Raw genomic sequence first — 19,892 nt, 5'->3', positions numbered from 1 at the left:
AGTTCACTGGGGCTAAACCTACAGTCCATTGGTGTTGCTGTTCTCTGTGCAAGCAAATAAAGATATGGGTATATATATTATTCCTTAATTGGAATTCATTTTTGAGATGAGCATTATATATATTAATTCATTTTTATTTCGGACTATTATTCTCATCTTTATTAGTTGCTGTTTTCATCTTTATTGGTTGTTGTTTTTCATGACGTTTCGGCCAATTATTCCGCTGGCCTTCGTCAGGTGGTAACCACGACGGATAGGAACTTCGAATCTTCTAACTACATTCTCAGCAATCACTGCCATCTGTAATTGTTGTCGTCTCACCACGTTTTTGGCCAAGTAAACCTCTGGCCGGCTTTGGGTAGGATTGAAACCGCTATCTTCAGACAATGTCCATCTGGAATCGTAGAGATTCAATGTCTTTATCAACTGCGCCATGGGCCCGAAGGACGATCAAGGTTGGCTTCTTTGATCTTATAAATCCACGTTTATTTATCATCTAATCTTCCATAGTCGGGTCCGTACCGATTCGTATATATATTATTCCTTAATTGGAATTCATTTTTGAGATGAGCATTATATATATTAATTTATTTTTATTTCGGACTATTATTCTCATCTTTATTAGTTGTTGTTTTCAACTTTATTTGTTGTTGTTTTTCACGACGTTTCGCAATTGATAGAGATGTTGAATCTCTATGGTTCCAGATGGACATTGTCTGAAGATAGCGGCTTCAATCCTACCCAAAGCATGCCAGAGGTTTACTTGGCCAAAAACCACAACAACTATGGATGGCAGTGATTGCTGAGAATGCAGTTAGGAGATTCAAAGTTCCTATCTGTCGCAGTTACCACCTGACGAAGGCCAGAGGAATAGTTGGCCGAAACTGTTGTCTTTCAATTCAAATAGTTCAGAGGCTAGAGTATGCCATAGTCTCGTCGGAAGTTCAGTTGTCATGAAGGGTACAGCATATTTTGGGCACTTTTTATAGCCTTTTTGATATGATTGGGCAGTTTTAGCCGTCATATGGATTGGCGAGCTCTTTGTCTACACCTAGTAATTCCCTGATGACCGGAGTAGATTTTGGCAAATTTGGTCAGTCTCAGCAGTGGAAGGATTATGTTCTCACATGTGATGCTGCTACAGTAGGCCCAATAGGGTTTGATTGTTGCTGGAACATGGTTCTTTAATGGCCAGCTGTTTCTTACATATTGTGATATGTAGTTACTGGTTTCATCAGTTTTAGTGGTGGTTTCTTCCAATTCCTTTAGGTGTTTTTCTGTGGTATAGGTACTGAGTATGAACTTGCATCCATGTGTAATAATATATCATATTTTTCCCTGTAAATAGGTCTGGTATTTCCTTTTCCAGATCGAGTAGTCATGTTTGCTTGGGTGGACAGTAATAAATTTCTACTATTCTGTTGCAAGTTCTTTATGTGAGACAGCTGCATTCCAGTCACTTTGTGGAATATGTCTTGGACCATGCAGAATTTTGTGGGTATCAGAAAGGGCCAGTAGGTCCCTCCTTAATATGTAGATATATTCAGGGATTGCAGTTACATCTGCCCCAGAATCCAACTTAAATTGTAGCTGTTGAAGCTGGGGTGCTCGCTGGGCAAAAACAACGAGCATCTCACTTACGATTAATTTTTCAAAACATTTATACGAAAGTAAACATCTGGAAAAATCAATTAAAAACAAACAAATCATCAGACTTAGCTCTTTGTAATAGATGTGAATTTATTTGCCTGGAATATCTCACTCGTGTTATTTTTTAGTCCGAAAATAAAGAAAAGAAATCCTTCTTTACCGGTTCAATGTTTTTTTACGTCACGTTGGAAATTAATTTTTTTTAGGAAATGCGTCGAGTAAGGAGCTGAAGGAAAGATAAGAATGTTTTTCTTTCTTTTTGTGTATTGTTTCATCAATGGGAAATCAGCACAAGTGTGTTGCGCACAAGCGACGGAGCATGACAGTAACGCGTCTTAACTTCTCGGGTGCCGAGCAAAAAGAGATCGAGAGAGTTCTTGAATTTTGGCGCCAAGCCTTTTTTTGTCTTTTTTTCGGAGCTCTCCGGAAACGGTGAAATGTTCAAATGTCCTGACAAAATAAATTCCCGGGTAGACGCTACACTGTACTCTATTAATGGTGATGTCATCAGGATACCAAGGTATGCACTTTGGTCGCTTTTACTGTCATCCAAATCATATTTAGCTTTCTCGCATGGCAGCACTGGGCATAATAACTAATTATACCACAATTATGGCAGATGACTGAAATGGCAGAGCATACATGTCTCTAATTGTGAGTTTTGTTACCACAGTAGTGACATTCATCCTCTTGTCCATGCTGCTGTATGTGCTATTTCTTCTGTTGATCCCCGTGGTGAGATTCTCCTCTGGGTTTAGTCTTGTATTTGTTCTAACCTTGTCTGTGAATTCTGTTGTGACTAATGGAATAGACAGCAATATTATCATCTAATTCTTCACCACTAATATGTTTTGGTGATCCTAGATGACATTGTTGTGATTTTATTGTCTCACTCTGCCATGTATGTCTGATGACCCCATCCAAGGTGAGGTCTGGAATCATTTACAGAATCAATGATAACTTAGAGTCTGTGCACTTAATTACAATTACAATTTTGGTTTCTCATCAACTATAGTTACTGTCTGGTAATAGCTAAACTGTCTGATCCATCTTTCCCATAACTTGGTTGGTTGAACGAAAAGGGTTCTGGTGGGTTCATGTAGCCAGTCATATTAGTGTTTTTATGGAATTTTACTTATTTACTTTATTTTATACATGGTGGAATGATAAAATTATCGCCCTAGAAAAGACAACATGATTCCATTTCTCTTTGATAAAAACTGGTTTCCTTTTTTTGTTGCAGACCATCTACTAGTTCGCCAGTTGTGTAAAAATCCCAAGAGTCTTCTATCATACCTGAAAGTGACACAATGCTCAACGAGCAAGATTGGAAATGCACTCTACCAATCAAGTTATGACAACAGGACCATTGCCAGCACTCTCAAAATGCAAATCTCTATGGTTCAACGCTTGAGAGCTCAATGAATTTTCTGGCCACGATTGTTTTTTGCTTCATGGCTCATATCATGCTATCTCACATCTTTGAAGTCCGCTTGAACGTCAACACCAAAGTGTACCTGGATATGCTGAAGAGTGTGGTGATCCCCTGATGCAATAAGGTGGCTACTGGCAGATCCTGGGTGTGGTAGCAGAACTCAGCGCTGGCCCACATCCAAAGAAGCCCAGGCTTGACTTAAGGAGTGCTATGACTTTGTACCCTTCTCTCACTGGTCCCGCCTACCCCTCTGACCTTTACCCGCTGAATTACTTCATTTGATCATATGTCAAACACATCACCAACATGACCTTCCATGACATCAAAGCCAGCCTGATTGCTGCCATCCGCCAAGTATTCAACAATCTCCCACCGGTGCTTGTGGAAAGGCATACTCCCAGTTCCAGACCTGTATTAAGACAGTGATTGAAGCTGAAGGCGGCTACATTGAATAGATGTCAGCTCTACTACATAGTTACCTGAATTGATTTTTTTCAATAAAAGTTTTAAAATAAAGCAGTAAAGTTGGTTTATTTTTAGGGCAACAAATTTATCGTTACACCTGTACAGTTTTGGGCTTGATACTTTGACTCCTACCCTGTATTTTGCTCATGTTCGTTTGTAAATACCTTCTTCTAACACCATGCTTTGTTGTACTTTTGTTGGTAAAATAAGACAAGACAAAGCATATCAGTTGAGACCAAGATGGCTGACTGCCAAATCTTGTTTTTATCATGCTGGGCGAGAAACTAAGGGAAGCAACTCCCACTGGTGTAGGATGACTGCATAACATAACATCACTTATTTGGTGTGGCACCAATTAATGGTGACATATATAAAAAAGAAGGCGTGAGGTAAGTGTACAGGGTTAGGGTTAACTTACAATTATACTGTGTCAGGTTCTTGATTCCATTTATAGCAGTTTCTCTATGTCCTGTTTGTGCCTGAAGCTTATGTGTGTTAGTCTCTGCATTCAAGCATTTTCCTTAATGTTTCAGTCGTTTTCATTATTGTTATCCATTGTATCTTCTCAGCCATCTCTCTGATTTCAATCTCTCCTATTTTATTTTTCAAAGTTTTCAATATTGTTCCTAGTACTCCTACTATTAGTGGTGTTAGCGTGACTTTCTTCATCTTCCATATACATTTAACCATCACCCAAATTATTATTTTACTATATTTACTATTATTTTTGTTTCAACTACTACTGTTATTATGATGATAATTATTAATATTATTATTTTTACAATGCGTTCGCTTATGTTAGTGTTAGTGTACGCTTTACAATCGGACTGTGGTTCAAATAATGATTATTATCTCCATCACATAAACATAATAATTATTATTATTATTATTATTACTAGCATGGGTGCCCGGCGTTGCCTGGGTGTTTGGAGGTGTGTGTTAAGCAAAAAAAAAAAAAGTGGTAGTAGGAAGGCAGGCTCGAACCCGTACTGTGAAGGAGGGAAAGAATGGGGAAAAAATGTGATGTCTTTGCTGTTATGACCACCGTCAAACCGGAAGTAACGTAGGTTTAAATTAAGGCTAGACAATCGAAAAGAGGGGATGGCTTTCGAAAATATCGGCGAAAAAAGTGACCCCTCCCTGTAGAAAAGTGCCCAGTTGAGGGTGAAGAAATTAATGTTTTTAGCCAATTTTTCAGTATTTGTCGTCTGAAGGATCGAGCTTCAAAACGATACTGATTTTGTGAAAATCTGTTGCCTCTGTCGAAAGTTTTAGGCAGACATGCAAACCTACATACATACATTTATATATTGGTAGCTCAAATTTTCGACCCAAGCCAATTAAAAAGCTTGCCCTATCTCTAAATACCCTTTATGTAAAATTTCAAATGTTTACACCAGAAATTGTCTGAGTAATTTGGTAGAGATTGCAAAGGTCAAATTTCTTTTAACTGTGACCCCTATTATGACCTCTTAACATTTATTGTTTTGGGCTCAAATCAAGTTATTAAGTTAGATCCATGTCCAAGGAACCTATATCTAAAATTTCAAGTGTTTAGACCCAAAATTGTTGGAGGAGTTTGGTAGATATTAACGTTGCTAGCTGTGAGCGCTCTTTCTCAAAACTGAAGCTCATAAAAAACTACCTTAGATCAGCAATGAGCCAGACAAGACTTACAGACTTAGCAATCCTCTCAATAGCGAGGGAACTTGTCGAGGAAGTGAATTTTGATAGTCATTGATAACTTTGCTGAAAAAAGGCGCAAAAAATCTGTTTGTAAATTTACAACCGACTTGATGCCTTGTGACAGTTCTTTCACAAAAAATAAATTCATAGCCTTATTTGCCATTCATAAATACATTTATTTAAAATATATTAAAACTATTTTTAAAAGAGTTGAAACGTTATTAACAACAACAAATTTCTGAAAACCGAGCGATTACACACACGGATTTAAAAAAGCACCGATACAAGACGTTTTTTCTCTTCAGAGGGCTCGACCTCTTAATAATAGCATTATGAAGACAAAGAGAAGAAAACTACATCGGACTATTCTCTCCTTGATACATCCATGTTATTTGGCGAAAATTCGAACTTTAACAACAACGACAAAAAAGTAAATAAAAATGATTTTATCATTTCATAACATTTTCAGGTTTTCAAATGTTCTCATTTAAATTTATTATTATATTTGCTTGTGTAGCTAATTCATTTAATTTAACATTTTTTTTATAATTTGAATTATAAGTTTTTGTTTTGAAAAAATATTTGGTTTCTTTTATTTGCGTACCCAGTCTTTATTTTATTAGTGGTTCAGAGGCTAGGGAATGAGGATGGAGAGTTGTGTTTCGATTTCGATTCTAGCTCATGGCACCCAAGTCATATATTATTATTGAAAAGAAAGTTCAATTATTATTATAATAATATTCAATTATTATTGAAAAGAAATTGGTACATTAACTGGCTACGTATACAATTACGTAGCCAGTTAATTTAATTTAACAATTTCTTTTCAATGATAATAAGTATGTAAACATTAATCTGAAGGGAATTGTGTGAACATTAATCCGAAGAAAATTATATAATTGTTTTGAAAAATCTTTGGTCTTCTTTGACGAGTACTGTAATACGATGAAAATCTAGGACTAATAGCTGCAGTCTAACATTAGTTCCATGAAAATAAATATTTTGAGGGCTTTTGGAATTTTGAAGGTTGACAGATTATCAAATGCGGGGAGGAGGGGGGCAAATCTTACGATCGCCGCGGGCTGCAAAGACTGTTGCTGTTTAATTTTTCAACATTTTTCAGAACATGTAAAGCAACTGCTTTCTTTGAAAGGTTACATAGAGAATTTATGCAATTTAAAAAAATTGTTTTACAAATAAAATAAATTTACATCGTATTTTTAGGTTATTCTCATTTTAGTTTTAGTGATAATTTAAAAATAATAAATATTTATAATTAGTACCAATAATGAAAAATTAAATTAAAAATTTAAAAGAATCGGTTTTGGAATCGTAAAATAGGGACACATTTTTCCGATTCCGATACATCCAATACTTCAGATTTTTACAAACTTTCGGTATAAAATTTCAGATTTTTTGTTAGCTTTTATATATTTTTTCTATTTTCTATTTTTATCCTCTCAAAATGCCGCCCCTGACATGTGCTGCTCGTAAATAAGAGACACATTTTTCTGATTCCGATACCTCCAAAATTTCCGATTTTTTACAACTTTTTCAGTATAAAATGTCAGATTTTTTGTTAGATTTTGTTTATTTTTATTTATTTTTTTCTACTTTCTATTTTTACTCTCTCAAAATGCTGCCTCCTGACATATGCCGCTCGCAAAATAGGGACACCTTTTCGCGATTCCAATAACTACAAAAGTTCCCATTTTTTACAACCTTTTCGATATAAAATTTCAGATTTTTTGTTAGCATTTTTTTTTATTTTCCCCTTTTACAATCTCAAAATGCTGCCCCCATGCCGCCCCCCCTGACGCTCAGAAAATAGGGACACATTTTTTCTGATTCCGATAACCCCCAAAATTCCGATTTTTTACAACCTTTTTGGTATAAAATTTCATATTTTTTGTTAGCTTTTGTTTATTTTTATTTATTTATTCTACTTTCTATTTTTACTCTCTCAAAATGCCACCCCCTGGCATATATGCCGCTCGCAAAATAGGGACACCTTTTTGCAATTCCAATAACTACAAAAGTTCCCATTTTTTACAACCTTTTCGATATAAAATTTCAGATTTTTTGTTAGCATTTTTTTCGATTTTCCCCTTTTACCATCTCAAAATGCCGCCCCCCCCCCTGATGCTCAGAAAATAGGGACACATTTTTTCTGATTCCGATACCCCCCAAAATTCCGATTTTTTACAACCTTTTTGGTATAAAATTTCATATTTTTTGTTAACTTTTGTTTATTTTTATTTATTTTTTCTACTTTCTATTTTTACCCTCTCAAAATGCCGCCCCCTCAGGTGTGCCGCCCGGGGTGGCCCCCATCCCCTAGCTACGCCAGTGGTCCAGGGGTTATTACCATGCAAGAGAATTAAACAAAAAACTTTTTATGATATGAAGAAACTTTAACATGACAGGATACCTCCCACTTTGTTGTAAGGACTCGGATAGATATATGCATGGGCTTAGAGTCTATTTCCATAGCACCCTTCCTTTAACTAGAAAAAAAAATCTTGAATCGGATGACCAGGCTTTTATGTGCTTACAATTCATCATTGCATTAGTTACTTATATTTTCTCTACCATTCCCTCTCAAATCGATCATGTCTCTGATAGTATAGATGCAGCACTCTCCTTGGATAGTAACGCCAAAATACATGTGTTTGGTGACTTTAATGTCCATCATAAAAATTGGCTTGATTTCTCAGGTTACACAGATGCAGCTGGACGCTCTACTTATAGCCCATTCCCTCACACAGACAGTAATGTTCCCAACTGACCTACCAGATCGTGAACAGCAGGCTTCACTTTTAGATCTATTTCTCACCACAGTATCTGAGGATTGTGTGACTAATGCCCACAGTCCACTAGGAAGCACAGACCACATAGTGGTATCAGTTCATATCACATTTAAATCTCAACCTCAAGGTGAGGAACCATTACTCAAAACAACAAGCTACTACAACAAGGCTAACTGGGAAACCATTAGAGAAGATATCTGAGATGCCCTATGGACCAATATCTTCTCTCTTCCTGCAGAACAGTGTGCCAATGTGACAACTGAATGGTGCAAAGCGGGCATTAAAGCACATATTCCCACATGGAAATATTATAGCAAGTCCCACTCATCCCCATGGATCATTGCAGATTGTGCAGCTGCCATCGCACAAAGACAGCATGCATTCTGCTGGTTTGTATATCATAAGTCAAGTACAAATAGCCAACAATTCTTAGATGCTAGAAATCATTGTAAGAGTAAAATAGCAACAACCAAAAGAAAACATGCTGAAATAATTAGGGAACGCATAGAATTGCAAAAGATAAGAATTTGTGATTTCTGGAAAATCTATAATAGTGTAATGAATACAGGACAATTAGTAATTCCTTCACTGAGCAACACCCAGAAGGTTGCATTCATGGCAATGAAGAAGGCAGAACTGTTTGCCCAGCGATTCACCTCCAACACCACCTTAGAGCCAACAAACAACTCCCTCCCAAATTTCCTTATGCGAACTGAAGCCACATTAGATGATGTAAAAATTACCCCTTCTTAGGTCCGCAATATCATAAAAAAACTTAGACACCTCAAAGACGTATGGACCTGATCTCATCTCTGCATTACTAATTAAGAAATGTTCATCTGAGCAAGCCCTCATACTTTCCAAGCTCTACAATAAATGCTTTGTTAAATCTTGCTGGAAGATGGCCTCTGTGGTACCAATATACAAGAATTCTGGTAAAAGACCAGACCCTCTCAATTATCGCCCCATTAGTCTCCTCCCACTCTTCGCTAAAATCTTTGAGACCTTAATTAATCAAGCAGTAGTTCACCATCTCGCAAAAGCAAATCTTCTCTCTGAAAACAGTATGGATTTAGGCAATGTCGTTTTACTGCAGATATTTTAAGATTCATCTCTGAACGCATTTACCATATATATTTTGGGGCCACGTTCAGGCCAAACCCTAGCCTCGTCAAGCAATAATGTGTCCCTTTAATCTTGACCGTCTGGTATGGCCACAGCGATTTTGGTTTTGTGGGTCGATGCTATTTTAATCGCATCAAATTGTGACATAATGTTAACTGATGTTAAGAACAAATTAAGTAAAATATTCAAAATGACCGATCTTGGCAAAATATCCTGGTTTCTGGGGATAGAATTTACTCAAAGCAAAAGACTTGTTACGATGACTCAATCGAGATACATCGACAAAATACTATTAAAATTTGGAATGGGAGAGTGCAAGAAACACTCTACACCGGTCGAAAATGATATTAATAAAAATATACACACAGAATCTGAAATAATAAATGACACACAATATCGCGAAATTATAGGTAGTCTTATATATTTAATGACTGCAACCAGGCCCGACATATGCTATACAGTAACAAAACTGTCACAAAAATTATCACGACTGACAATGAAGGATTTAAACAGAGCTAAACAAGTCCTACGTTATTTAAAAGGAACTAAAGAACAGAAGTTAGTATTTAGAAAATCAAGAAATCCCCTAAAATTAGAAGGTTTTTCGGATTCAGACTGGGCAAACGACGAAGATCGCAAGAGTGTATCTGGATATTGTTTCAGACTCTCAGAAAATGGGCCTATTATTTCATGGAAATCTAAAAAGCAACAGATTGTATCTCTCTCTACGTGTGAAGCAGAATTTATCGCGCTCACACACACGACCCAGGAAGCACTCTACCTTAAAAATATCCTGAAGACTATTTTAGAGCCAGAATTGATTACAAGCCCCGTAGTAATTGTGATAATCAAGCCAGTATAGTCTTAGCACAGGACACGATAATCAACCAAAGATCTAAGCATATAGATATAAAATACCATTTCATAAAAAACGAGATAAAAAAGGAATCCATTATTTTGAATTACATATCATCAGAACAAAATATCGCTGATGTATTTACGAAACTGGCGACAAGGATAAAGCTACAACATTTTTTCTTAAAACTTGTTGGTGAATTCGACTGAATAATTTTTTTTTTTTTTCTTTCACTGCCATGTATGCATATAGATTTCTATATATTAAAAATACAGACCAGTGAAGTTCCACTTATGAGAAGGCTCTTACTTTTTTGCATGAATCTCAGCGGAAAACCCTAGGGGTAATGCTCAGAGTATATAGATTTCTATATATCAAAAAAAAAAAAAAAAAGTCCATGACAAGACGTTAAACTGTATCCATTTTATTTGTATTAACACTTTAACCTACTAATGCGTGACTAATACTTTTGCTTAAAAAAAAAAAACCCTTTGTAATTTTCCTTTTTGACATTTAAACACAATTAAAAATGGCGTCTTTTTAAATGCTAAAATTCTAAGATCCAAATGATTTCTAATTTTTGTTATGTCTAAGTGAATATAAAAATATATATTTATTTTTGAGCAGAACAAACACAAGGGACTTCCCCATTAAAAAAAATAGGGAGGATGTTGCAATATTTTGGACTTATAATGGGGTATGATCCCACACAGTCGGACGATTCTCTTATAAACGATGCTGCTAAGAACTGACGAATCAAATTAATTCACGTTCTGCTACCAATCAATCAGAAACCAGAATTGCTTCATAAATATTAAACCTTTTCTGGAGCAATTTCACATGTTCTTTTCCCGGGTTTCGACACGGTAAGAATATTTTGTTCTGTGGAACTGCCTACTACAAACAAGTCACCTCCCAGGACTTGTGTGTAACAGCGAGCCATCTGAAACTGTTCTGAAACTCAAAATGGCTTACACTTCTAGAACCCAACCACTTCCAGGACACGGTCCAGGCGTTCGTGCCCCTGTTGTATTTTGCGTGGAAGTCGGGTTCATCAAGAGTGATGGCTGCGCAGACCGGTGTCTCAAGTTGGGAGAACCTTACATCACCGGCACCGTTTATGGTGATTCCGCCCAGCCGTGTAATGGAATCTATTCCAAGAAGAAGGTCGTACCCCAGTAGTTCCCTGTCGACCACCAACGCCTTCACAGCCACCGGGGGGCCACTGCCAATGCTTACGTAGACCTCGCTCACCCCACTACACATCAGCGAACCTCTGCCAATGGTTAGTACCAGGACCTTCCGCTCCTTCCATGCGGTGCAACATCCCTTGCGTATCAGGGTTTGGGTGCACCCGGTATCAACTAGCGCTGAGCGTTTGCGCCCGTCAACATTCCCGATTACTTCAGGGAGCGCCTTATTCACAGCCGCTTTGGGGAGGATGCTGGCGCCGCGGCTTCCTCCCCCTGCTTGTTTCCCGGACACGCCTGAGCTAAATGGCCATGCTTGCCGCAACGGTAACAATGCACCCGCTTCCATGCTCCATAATCTGGAGCGCGCTTCGCGTCACTCCTACAATCCCTGGCGGAGTGGTTGGGGCTGCCACATTTATAGCATCGTCGGCCCTCTACAGGCGATTCCAATGCCTCAACTGCTGCTGAGACTGGCTCCTCATTGTCCTTCATGATGTTTCGGGCTCTAGCCAATAGCTCCTCTAATCCAAACTCATTGAGCCTCGATGACGCCCGCAGCAGTCGACTGGCGCTTTCTGGGAGCCCAGACAGGAAGGCACATGCCAGTATACGGTCACTTGCACCCCCGCCAGGCAACAAAAGGGTCCGTTTCAAATGCTCCGTACAATGCCTCTTTAATTTGTTCCATAGTTGCGTCATCCCCAAGCTGCTGATACACGGCATAGGCCCCCTTGGTGAGCCTAAGCGGGATTACTAAAGCTGGGTCCTTTATCTTGCACAACCGGCAAACGCGTTCGGCTTTCTCTAGCCATTCGACCACCGAAGGTCCGTCCGGGGAGCCGTCAAATTCTGGGATCAATTTCAGGTCGAACTTGTCCATACCGGAGATATCCACTAAAATAGCTTGAAGTTGAAGTCCAATCTAAACAAATTCAAAGTCCAAGGGACAGTAAAGCGGTTCGATCAGTACACACACAGACACGGTGACACACCACCAACACGAACCAGCGCAAACACTTACCAACTGGCCGTTCTTTCCTCACTCCTTGCCTTCCAAAACGACCTGAATTTATAGTTGTCAAAGACCAATTGATTTGCATATATGCACAAGATTTTGCGAGAGTTTCTGAGATCATACCATTACAAAACGCCGTCGGCGCCATCTTGGAATTCTTTTCTTATCCTAGCTTCGCAGCGATGACAAATCACACATGCACACATAGGTCGTTTGAATGGTAAGCCCTCATTTTCACAGCTTTTGCCACCGTGACTGCAAATATTTACAGCTGCAGGCCCTTAACTTGCATTCACTGAATATTGCCTTCAACAACAGCTACAATGTGTTTTTTAACACTGAGAAAGTTTCATAGAAACGTAGAGAAACTGTACATGAGACAATTTCAGTTAAACTATCATCTTTTTCGATTCAGGTCGCTGCAACGTGGAACAAGCTATCAGGAGCAATGGTTAGCCAAGATACTATCAAACAGTTCAAGGCATGACTGATTCATTATAACCACTGATCTTTAAATAATTACTGCTCACTTGAGCAGTAGAGGATGTGTATAGACACATTTTTGACATAAAACATCATCCAAAATTTAAATATTTTTATAGAAGTTTTTTTTACCCTAGTGCTAAGTCATGGTCTCCATGGAACTTTGGTGTTTAAATGTATGAATCTTCAAATTGACATTTTGCTGCATTTTTGCCAATACATTTAATTTGCTTTACAATTACATTGTGTTTAGCATTTTAAGAAAATAATTGGTATGCAAATTCTAACCTATCAGAGAAAGATAAAAACAAAAAATAACCGAAAAACTATAACACTTATTTTGAATTTTAAAATAAATTTCTTTTCAGAAAACTTCATTTTAAGAGGGTTTTTTTTTTGCTTATTTGTATGCATTCTCAATTTTTTATTATCATTTTAGTTTTGCATTTCAGTAAATTTTCTTTCTCTTTTAGCCAAATTGTTGGAAAAGAATGGACAAATACAAGTTGAGTATTTGGACAGGTATGACATTTACATTATATTATTGATAACAGGTATGACATTTACATTATATTATTGATAACAGGTATGACATTTACATTATATTATTGATAACAGGTATGACATTTACATTATATTATTGATAACAGGTATGACATTTACATTATATTATTGATAACAGGTATGACATTTACATTATATTATTGATAACAGGTATGACATTTGCATTATATTATTGATAACAGGTATGACATTTACATTATATTATTGATAACAGGTATGACATTTGCATTATATTATTGATAACAGGTATGACATTTGCATTATATTATTGATAACAGGTATGACATTTACATTATATTATTGATAACAGGTATGACATTTGCATTATATTATTGATAACAGGTATGACATTTGCATTATATTATTGATAACAGGTATGACATTTACATTATATTATTGATAACAGGTATGACATTTACATTATATTATTGATAACAGGTATGACATTTACATTATATTATTGATAACAGGTATGACATTTACTATTATTGATAACCAAATTATATCTTATTGCTTGTTACATGACTATCAATTATATACACGATTCGGATGATATTTGCTCACAAGTTTCAACTGCTAATTTCGGACATGTTTTTAACTTTCAATGTCAGTATTGACTTTATGAAAACATTTCCATTTTTTTCTTGCACAGTAATCAATTATAGACAATTTTGAACTACCTCCATATTTGAGAAAGACATGAAATTATTCTTAGAATTTATGCCAAATAAGAAGATGGTAGAAAAAGTTCTAAAGGTATTGAAAGATATTAGAATTCAACTACAAAGTAACGTTAGAGACGACCTGACATGGCTGAACTTAAGAAGATTGTTGAATTTGCCAAATCCATGCTTGCCATTGCAAAAAAGAAAGCTCAGGTACATAAAAACATTTTCATACAAAATGAGGAAATGATAATTCCTGTAAAAAGCCATGCAAGGAAAGCAATTGAAATAGACTAAGAATCTGATCAACATGTTTTAATACCCAATTTCTTTGGGGACATCCACATGGTGCTATCCTGTTATTCGAGGTTGACATGTCAGCTTTCGATATCTGGTGTAGGAAGTCGTGAAGGATTTCAGTGCTGACTCGGATAAGTAAAATCCCGACCTGTTCTCTGATACGTAAATGATTTTTCTGGTTTCTTTAAGGCCAATTTTAATATGTGTAAAGATTATCGCTTAATGTGTAGTAGATCACCCATGATTTCACATATCCTGTGAATAGTTGGTATTTGCAGGTCTCTAGTGCATCCCAATATTTCCAGTATTTCAGGGCAGCTTGAACATGTTTGAGCACCCGTATCCACAATAGTGTATAGAACGGCAAATCCCCTTATCAAAATATGGCATGGGACTCTAGTAACAAAGATACTTCAACTTTTATGGAGGGTGGCGGATCAAGGAGACTTCTTTTGAATTTACTTCTGCTCCATGCAGGATGTGGTATTGCTGCTAATTTCTGTTTTCGCTTGCAAAACACTAGTCTTCCTCCTCATCTGCTGCTAAAGTATTTTTGACTGGTGCCATGTTGAATCACTCGCTCTGTTATAAACCTCTCTTATTTTCAACATACTTTTCGTAAGTGTCCAGTAATTTAAAAATTATGGCATCTGAGTTCCCTCGCGGGACAGTTTTTCTGTCCTTTTAGCCTGTTGGGGGTGTGATGTTCTCCCACACCCATCACATGGTTTATTTCGAAGGGTTTTGGATACCTCCTCCTCCCAAGACGATTTCTTCTTGGACCTCATTGAGCCAAACATCGAACACTCATTTAGGCTGCTTTGCAAATGAGGAGTCAATGTATCCATTGTCTCTAAACTAACCAGTCTATGAAATTTCTGTTCCACTGTTGTTAAAATATTGGCTTTGGTCAACAGCTTGCATTGATATGTAATCTATCCCAGGTTATGCTGGCATGTTGAAAATTATGATTTTGCTGTCAAGGTTAGTTAGTGCAAGAAGAGTTTAAGGGTTAAGTTGTTGACATATGTCAAACTCTGTAATTTAGAGCGATGATAGCACCTGAAATAGCCCATTTGGGTACATGTGAAAGGGAACATGGAAAGAAAGAGGAAGATAGAGAGCATGAAAGAAAGAGAAGAAGATATATTTTCTCTTGCATGCAAGCCAGTCTGGTTTCTGATTTTTGGCAGATGCATTGAGATTAGCGCAAAGATGAATGTTCATGAATAATGCTGTTATATTGCATATCCCTACATATTTACATAAATAAAACAGAAATCAGCAAGGAAAAAGGAGTAAGGAAAAATTCAAGATGGCGCCCGACTCTCTCTTTAACACGGTAAGATATCCTCAACATGGCACAAGAAGCAACAGCCACACGATTCCCCAGCCAACTCAATCGTCACTCCCCCACGTCTTTCCCCTCACCCGCTTTTATCGTCGTTCTAGGCCGGCTAAATTTGCATATTCCGAGAATTCGTGTGACTTTGCGAGACATCATACTTTACAAAAGACGGCGGTCGCCATCTTGGTCTTTCTTTTCTATTTTTGGTCGGTAACGCTGAGCTGGTCTCGAGGTAAGTCTTTTTCCCCTCATCCGTCTCTCCCACGTACCCACACAACACGCAAACAAGCGGGCGCTTATCTCCTGGATGCACGTTACACTCCCCCCTGATCTGATGATCACATAGAGAGCACTGGGGGGGTGGCCTTTTAGTGCGTGTGCTTCTGCGAAGAGGTACATTCACTGTTTCAGATTCGGGCTCTGGATCTGGTTCCGCCTCATCAGATGAAGTATCGCTATCAGTCTCTGAAAGGGGCTCACTGAATCCGTGCATCGGCAGCTCATCGCTAGTCGCTTCACTGCTCTCTTCTGTAGTTGTATGACGCACCTCGGTAGCTGGGCGAAGATCTCGCACATGTCGTGGGGTTCCATCGACCAAAACAGACTGCTGGCTAATAACTCCAGATATGTGTCCTCGCTTAAACTTGTCGGTGCACCGATTTCCTGGAGGCCGCACCCACACTGGATCTCCCACTTCATATCTGTTATATGTTCCCTTGTCGGTTGGCTGCGTAGTGTTGATTCCCTTCACTCCGACTCGGTACGTGTAAATAGCATTCGCAGGTGCGGTTGAAGGGGACGTCCCGTCCTTTGGCGTAATGTTGTACCAATATGTTGCTTCCGCAATAGTACATCGCTTCCTGGCAGCAATTCTCTTGATGCTGCGATGGCTTCTTTCAGCAATGCCATTTCCTGACGGCACATGCGCACATCGCAACCGTAGTCGGACGCCCCACTCATCTAACAACTGCCGGACTTGCTGGCTACAAAACGCTGCATCATTGTCAGTCAGGAGCTCTTCCGGCGCACCTCGCTCAAAAAAAATGGATGATAGGTGGCGAACAACATTTGCTGAATCCTGTCTGGTCATCTGCCGCCACACCGCAAATCTCGTAGGCCCGCAATCAATGAGAGTTAGAAAGGGCTTGCCACTGTAATGGGTAATATCCATGGCCAGCCGCTGCCACACACTCAACTTCCAAGCGACCCTTCTGCCATCGCTCTGGTGCAGGATCAATAGACTGGCAAGCCTCACAATTTCTGACGATCTGTCTGACATCCATCTTGGTCACTGCTGGGTATGCACGCCTCACAAAATAAAGGGTCCTCTTGATACCCGGATGTCCGCTCTGGGCATGAATTTTTTGTATTTGACATGGGTCGATTGCAACTGCACAAGATCGAGCAGTAATCTCCATTCCCATCTTCGCGGCTTCATACCATTTGTGAGGTACACGGGTCAGTTGGTCAGCACGATTACAATGTGATGGCACCAGAGTGACGCTCAGTGATAGCCCATACTCAGATACCAGGTTTTTTAGCATGTCTAGCCTTCTCCGTATCAACATTTCGCTTGCTGCCTTGGTACGGATTCGTGTCCGTCCTGAAAGTGTGTCAGACACCCAGTGGTAGACACAGAGAGAATCTGTGTACAAGGTCAACTTCTTAGACTGCCACTGCAGGGCCAGATTTACCCCCTTTACAACAGCGTCCAGCTCTGCCAGGTTGATATGCTGAGAATCTGTTCCGGGCCGCAGCCAACACGCATCCTCGAACACGTTTCCTCCTTGCTCCAACGATACTCCCAACGCCAAAGAACTGGCATCAACCCACACACCTACGTTGTCTCCGTTAACACACCACCGCCCACAGGCAGGGTCCTTCTTGTTCACTCTCTCCAGTGTCTCTTTAATCATCAAAGTTAGTAGGACATCATCGGATATGTCATCCCAACCCGTGGTTGTTAAATTTGCTCTGCGTTTAATCACACCAACAGCTGCGCGGAGCCAGCCACAGACCGGTAAGTGACCAACAAGTTTTCCACACCAAGAAAAAACGGTCCGCCTTGTAACGAGGTTGGGGATGCTTGGAATTTCACTGCCACGCCTCCATTGTAGGGTGCCATCTTCTTCATAAACATCCAATCCCAATACACGCGCTCCTTCCCTTAAACGTTCGGGATTCTTGCATTCCAGACCAAACTGAGCCAACTTTTCTTTGACACACGACGCAGACTGTACATCTTCATTGACGTATACGTCATCAATGTAAGCTGACGTTGAGTCCCTCATGGGCTTTTCTTGGGACAATACTGTGTTGACAATAGTCTTCATGATCTGTGGTGCCACATTTAGGCCAAAGCCAAGGCGTGTAAGGCAGTACCTCTGCCCCTGGAACCAAACTGTCTGGAACGGCCACAACGTCTCATCAACTCGCACCTGTAAATAGGCTTTTCGCAAATCCAATATTGAGACATTAGTGCCTTTCTGACGCCATTCCCTCAACTTACTGGCGCATACATCAGCATCGGCAGTGTAGGCTTCAATATGCTTGTTAAGCTCCCTATAGTCCAGCACGGGCCGTACTTTCGACTTGTTATGCTGGACTACTGCCATCAAGGGTATTAGACCCTTGGGAGGCCCAAGCTTGTCCTCAGGGTAGGGGATTAACCAGCCATCTTGGATCCACTCCTTTAGTTCCCTTTCGTATTCTGCTCGGGCCTCACTGGGTATAGGGTACTCTGCAACCCCATTCTTGAGTTTAGTCGGTGCCATTCCCTCGGTCCACTTCCAAGATGCAATCCAGGCCCTCTTGCGCGAGTCGTAGTCCACTGTAAAATCCGGCCGATCAATATGGAGCGCTGCACACACTGGGGCCTCTAAGAATCGCACCTTTCCATCCCGATGAATTGCGACTCCCCCCAGCGCCTTGATGGCATCATATCCGAGCAATAGGTCAAACCCCAGGAGATTTCCTTGGGTCACGAGCACATTGATCTTAGTGGCTGCACCGGTGTCCGTGTAGATCTTGACAGTTCCAACTCCACAGCATGTCTGGGTCTCGCCTCCTATCGTGGTGACTTTGATCTTTCTCTTAGTCCAACTTGGACACAGCCTGGTGCTCACTATAGTATGCGAACAGCCTGAGTCGAGAAGTGCTGAGCAGGGTATCCTGTTTACGTAGACGGTCATTACTGGTTGCGCCTTGTTCAAATTTTGCTCGGGGAGCAGGGCGGCGCTGACGTCCTCTCCCCTGATACGTTTCCCGCAGAGTTTTGGGCTAGATGCCCCAAACCGCCACACTTAAAACAGCGCACACGCCCCCTGTTGGTGCAATTCCTTGCAAAATGTCCGCGTCGGCCGCAGCGAAAACATTTCCCATTGCTTGCAGGGTTCTGATTCGGAATCTCCCGAGCGCCAATCTGGCCTGTCTGTGTCGCCATCACAACTGGTTCCCCCAGGTCCTCCTCATCTTTGATGATGGCTCGAGCACGTTCCATCAAGTGTTCCATGGTCGTTGTTCTTTGACACACGACGCAGACTGTACATCTTCATTGACGTATACGTCATCAATGTAAGCTGACGTTGAGTCCCTCATGGGCTTTTCTTGGGACAATACTGTGTTGACAATAGTCTTCATGATCTGTGGTGCCACATTTAGGCCAAAGCCAAGGCGTGTAAGGCAGTACCTCTGCCCCTGGAACCAAACTGTCTGGAACGGCCACAACGTCTCATCAACTCGCACCTGTAAATAGGCTTTTCGCAAATCCAATATTGAGACATTAGTGCCTTTCTGACGCCATTCCCTCAACTTACTGGCGCATACGTCAGCATCGGCAGTGTAGGCTTCAATATGCTTGTTAAGTCCCCTATAGTCCAGGCTCTCAGTAGCTGCTTCACCCGAGTGGGAAGGCCCGCCACAAACGTGTACGCGAGCGTCCGCTCCGACACCCCTCCACCGAACAGAACTGCGAGTTTCTTTAACTCAGCGAAGAAAACGTCCACGCTTTCCTCCGGTAGAAGTTTTCGGGAAGCAAATTTTTCATAGGCCGTACAAGGATCCATGGCAAATGCCTTGTACAGCGCAGCTTTAATTGCGGTGACATCTCCCTTTTCGGCAGCACTGAGTTGCTGATATACACTCAAGGCACCCCCAGCCAGTCTCAGGGGAATCACAGTGTGTACCCTTTTCACCTCACAAAGGTCGCACGTCAGCTCGACCCTTTCAACCCAGTCGACGATGGACGTGGACCCGTCAAACTCGGGTATGAGCTTTAAGTCAAATTTCGACTCGGTCA

At 40.1% G+C, this 19,892-nt stretch overlaps 1 protein-coding gene across 7 annotated transcripts in view; it reads left to right on the top strand.

The window, feature by feature from the left end:
- Positions 1-19,892, top strand: part of LOC145293822 (uncharacterized) — a 564,435-nt gene that overhangs the window by 276,896 nt on the left and 267,647 nt on the right. For all 7 annotated transcript variants that reach the window (XR_013869774.1, XM_080140462.1, XM_080140456.1 and 4 more), the window contains one exon: positions 13,192-13,240. Coding sequence is in view for 6 of the 7 variants with exons in the window: in XM_080140462.1 (XP_079996588.1) it covers positions 13,192-13,240 (49 nt within the window). In the remaining variant the exon portion in view is untranslated. The remainder of the gene's footprint in view (positions 1-13,191; positions 13,241-19,892) is intronic.

The sequence above is a fragment of the Euprymna scolopes genome, chromosome 15 (assembly GCF_053919585.1).
Source record: "Euprymna scolopes isolate OS-2025 chromosome 15, ASM5391958v1, whole genome shotgun sequence".
Lineage (NCBI taxonomy): Eukaryota > Metazoa > Mollusca > Cephalopoda > Sepiida > Sepiolidae > Euprymna > Euprymna scolopes.
This window is presented reverse-complemented; position numbering and strand designations above follow the sequence as displayed.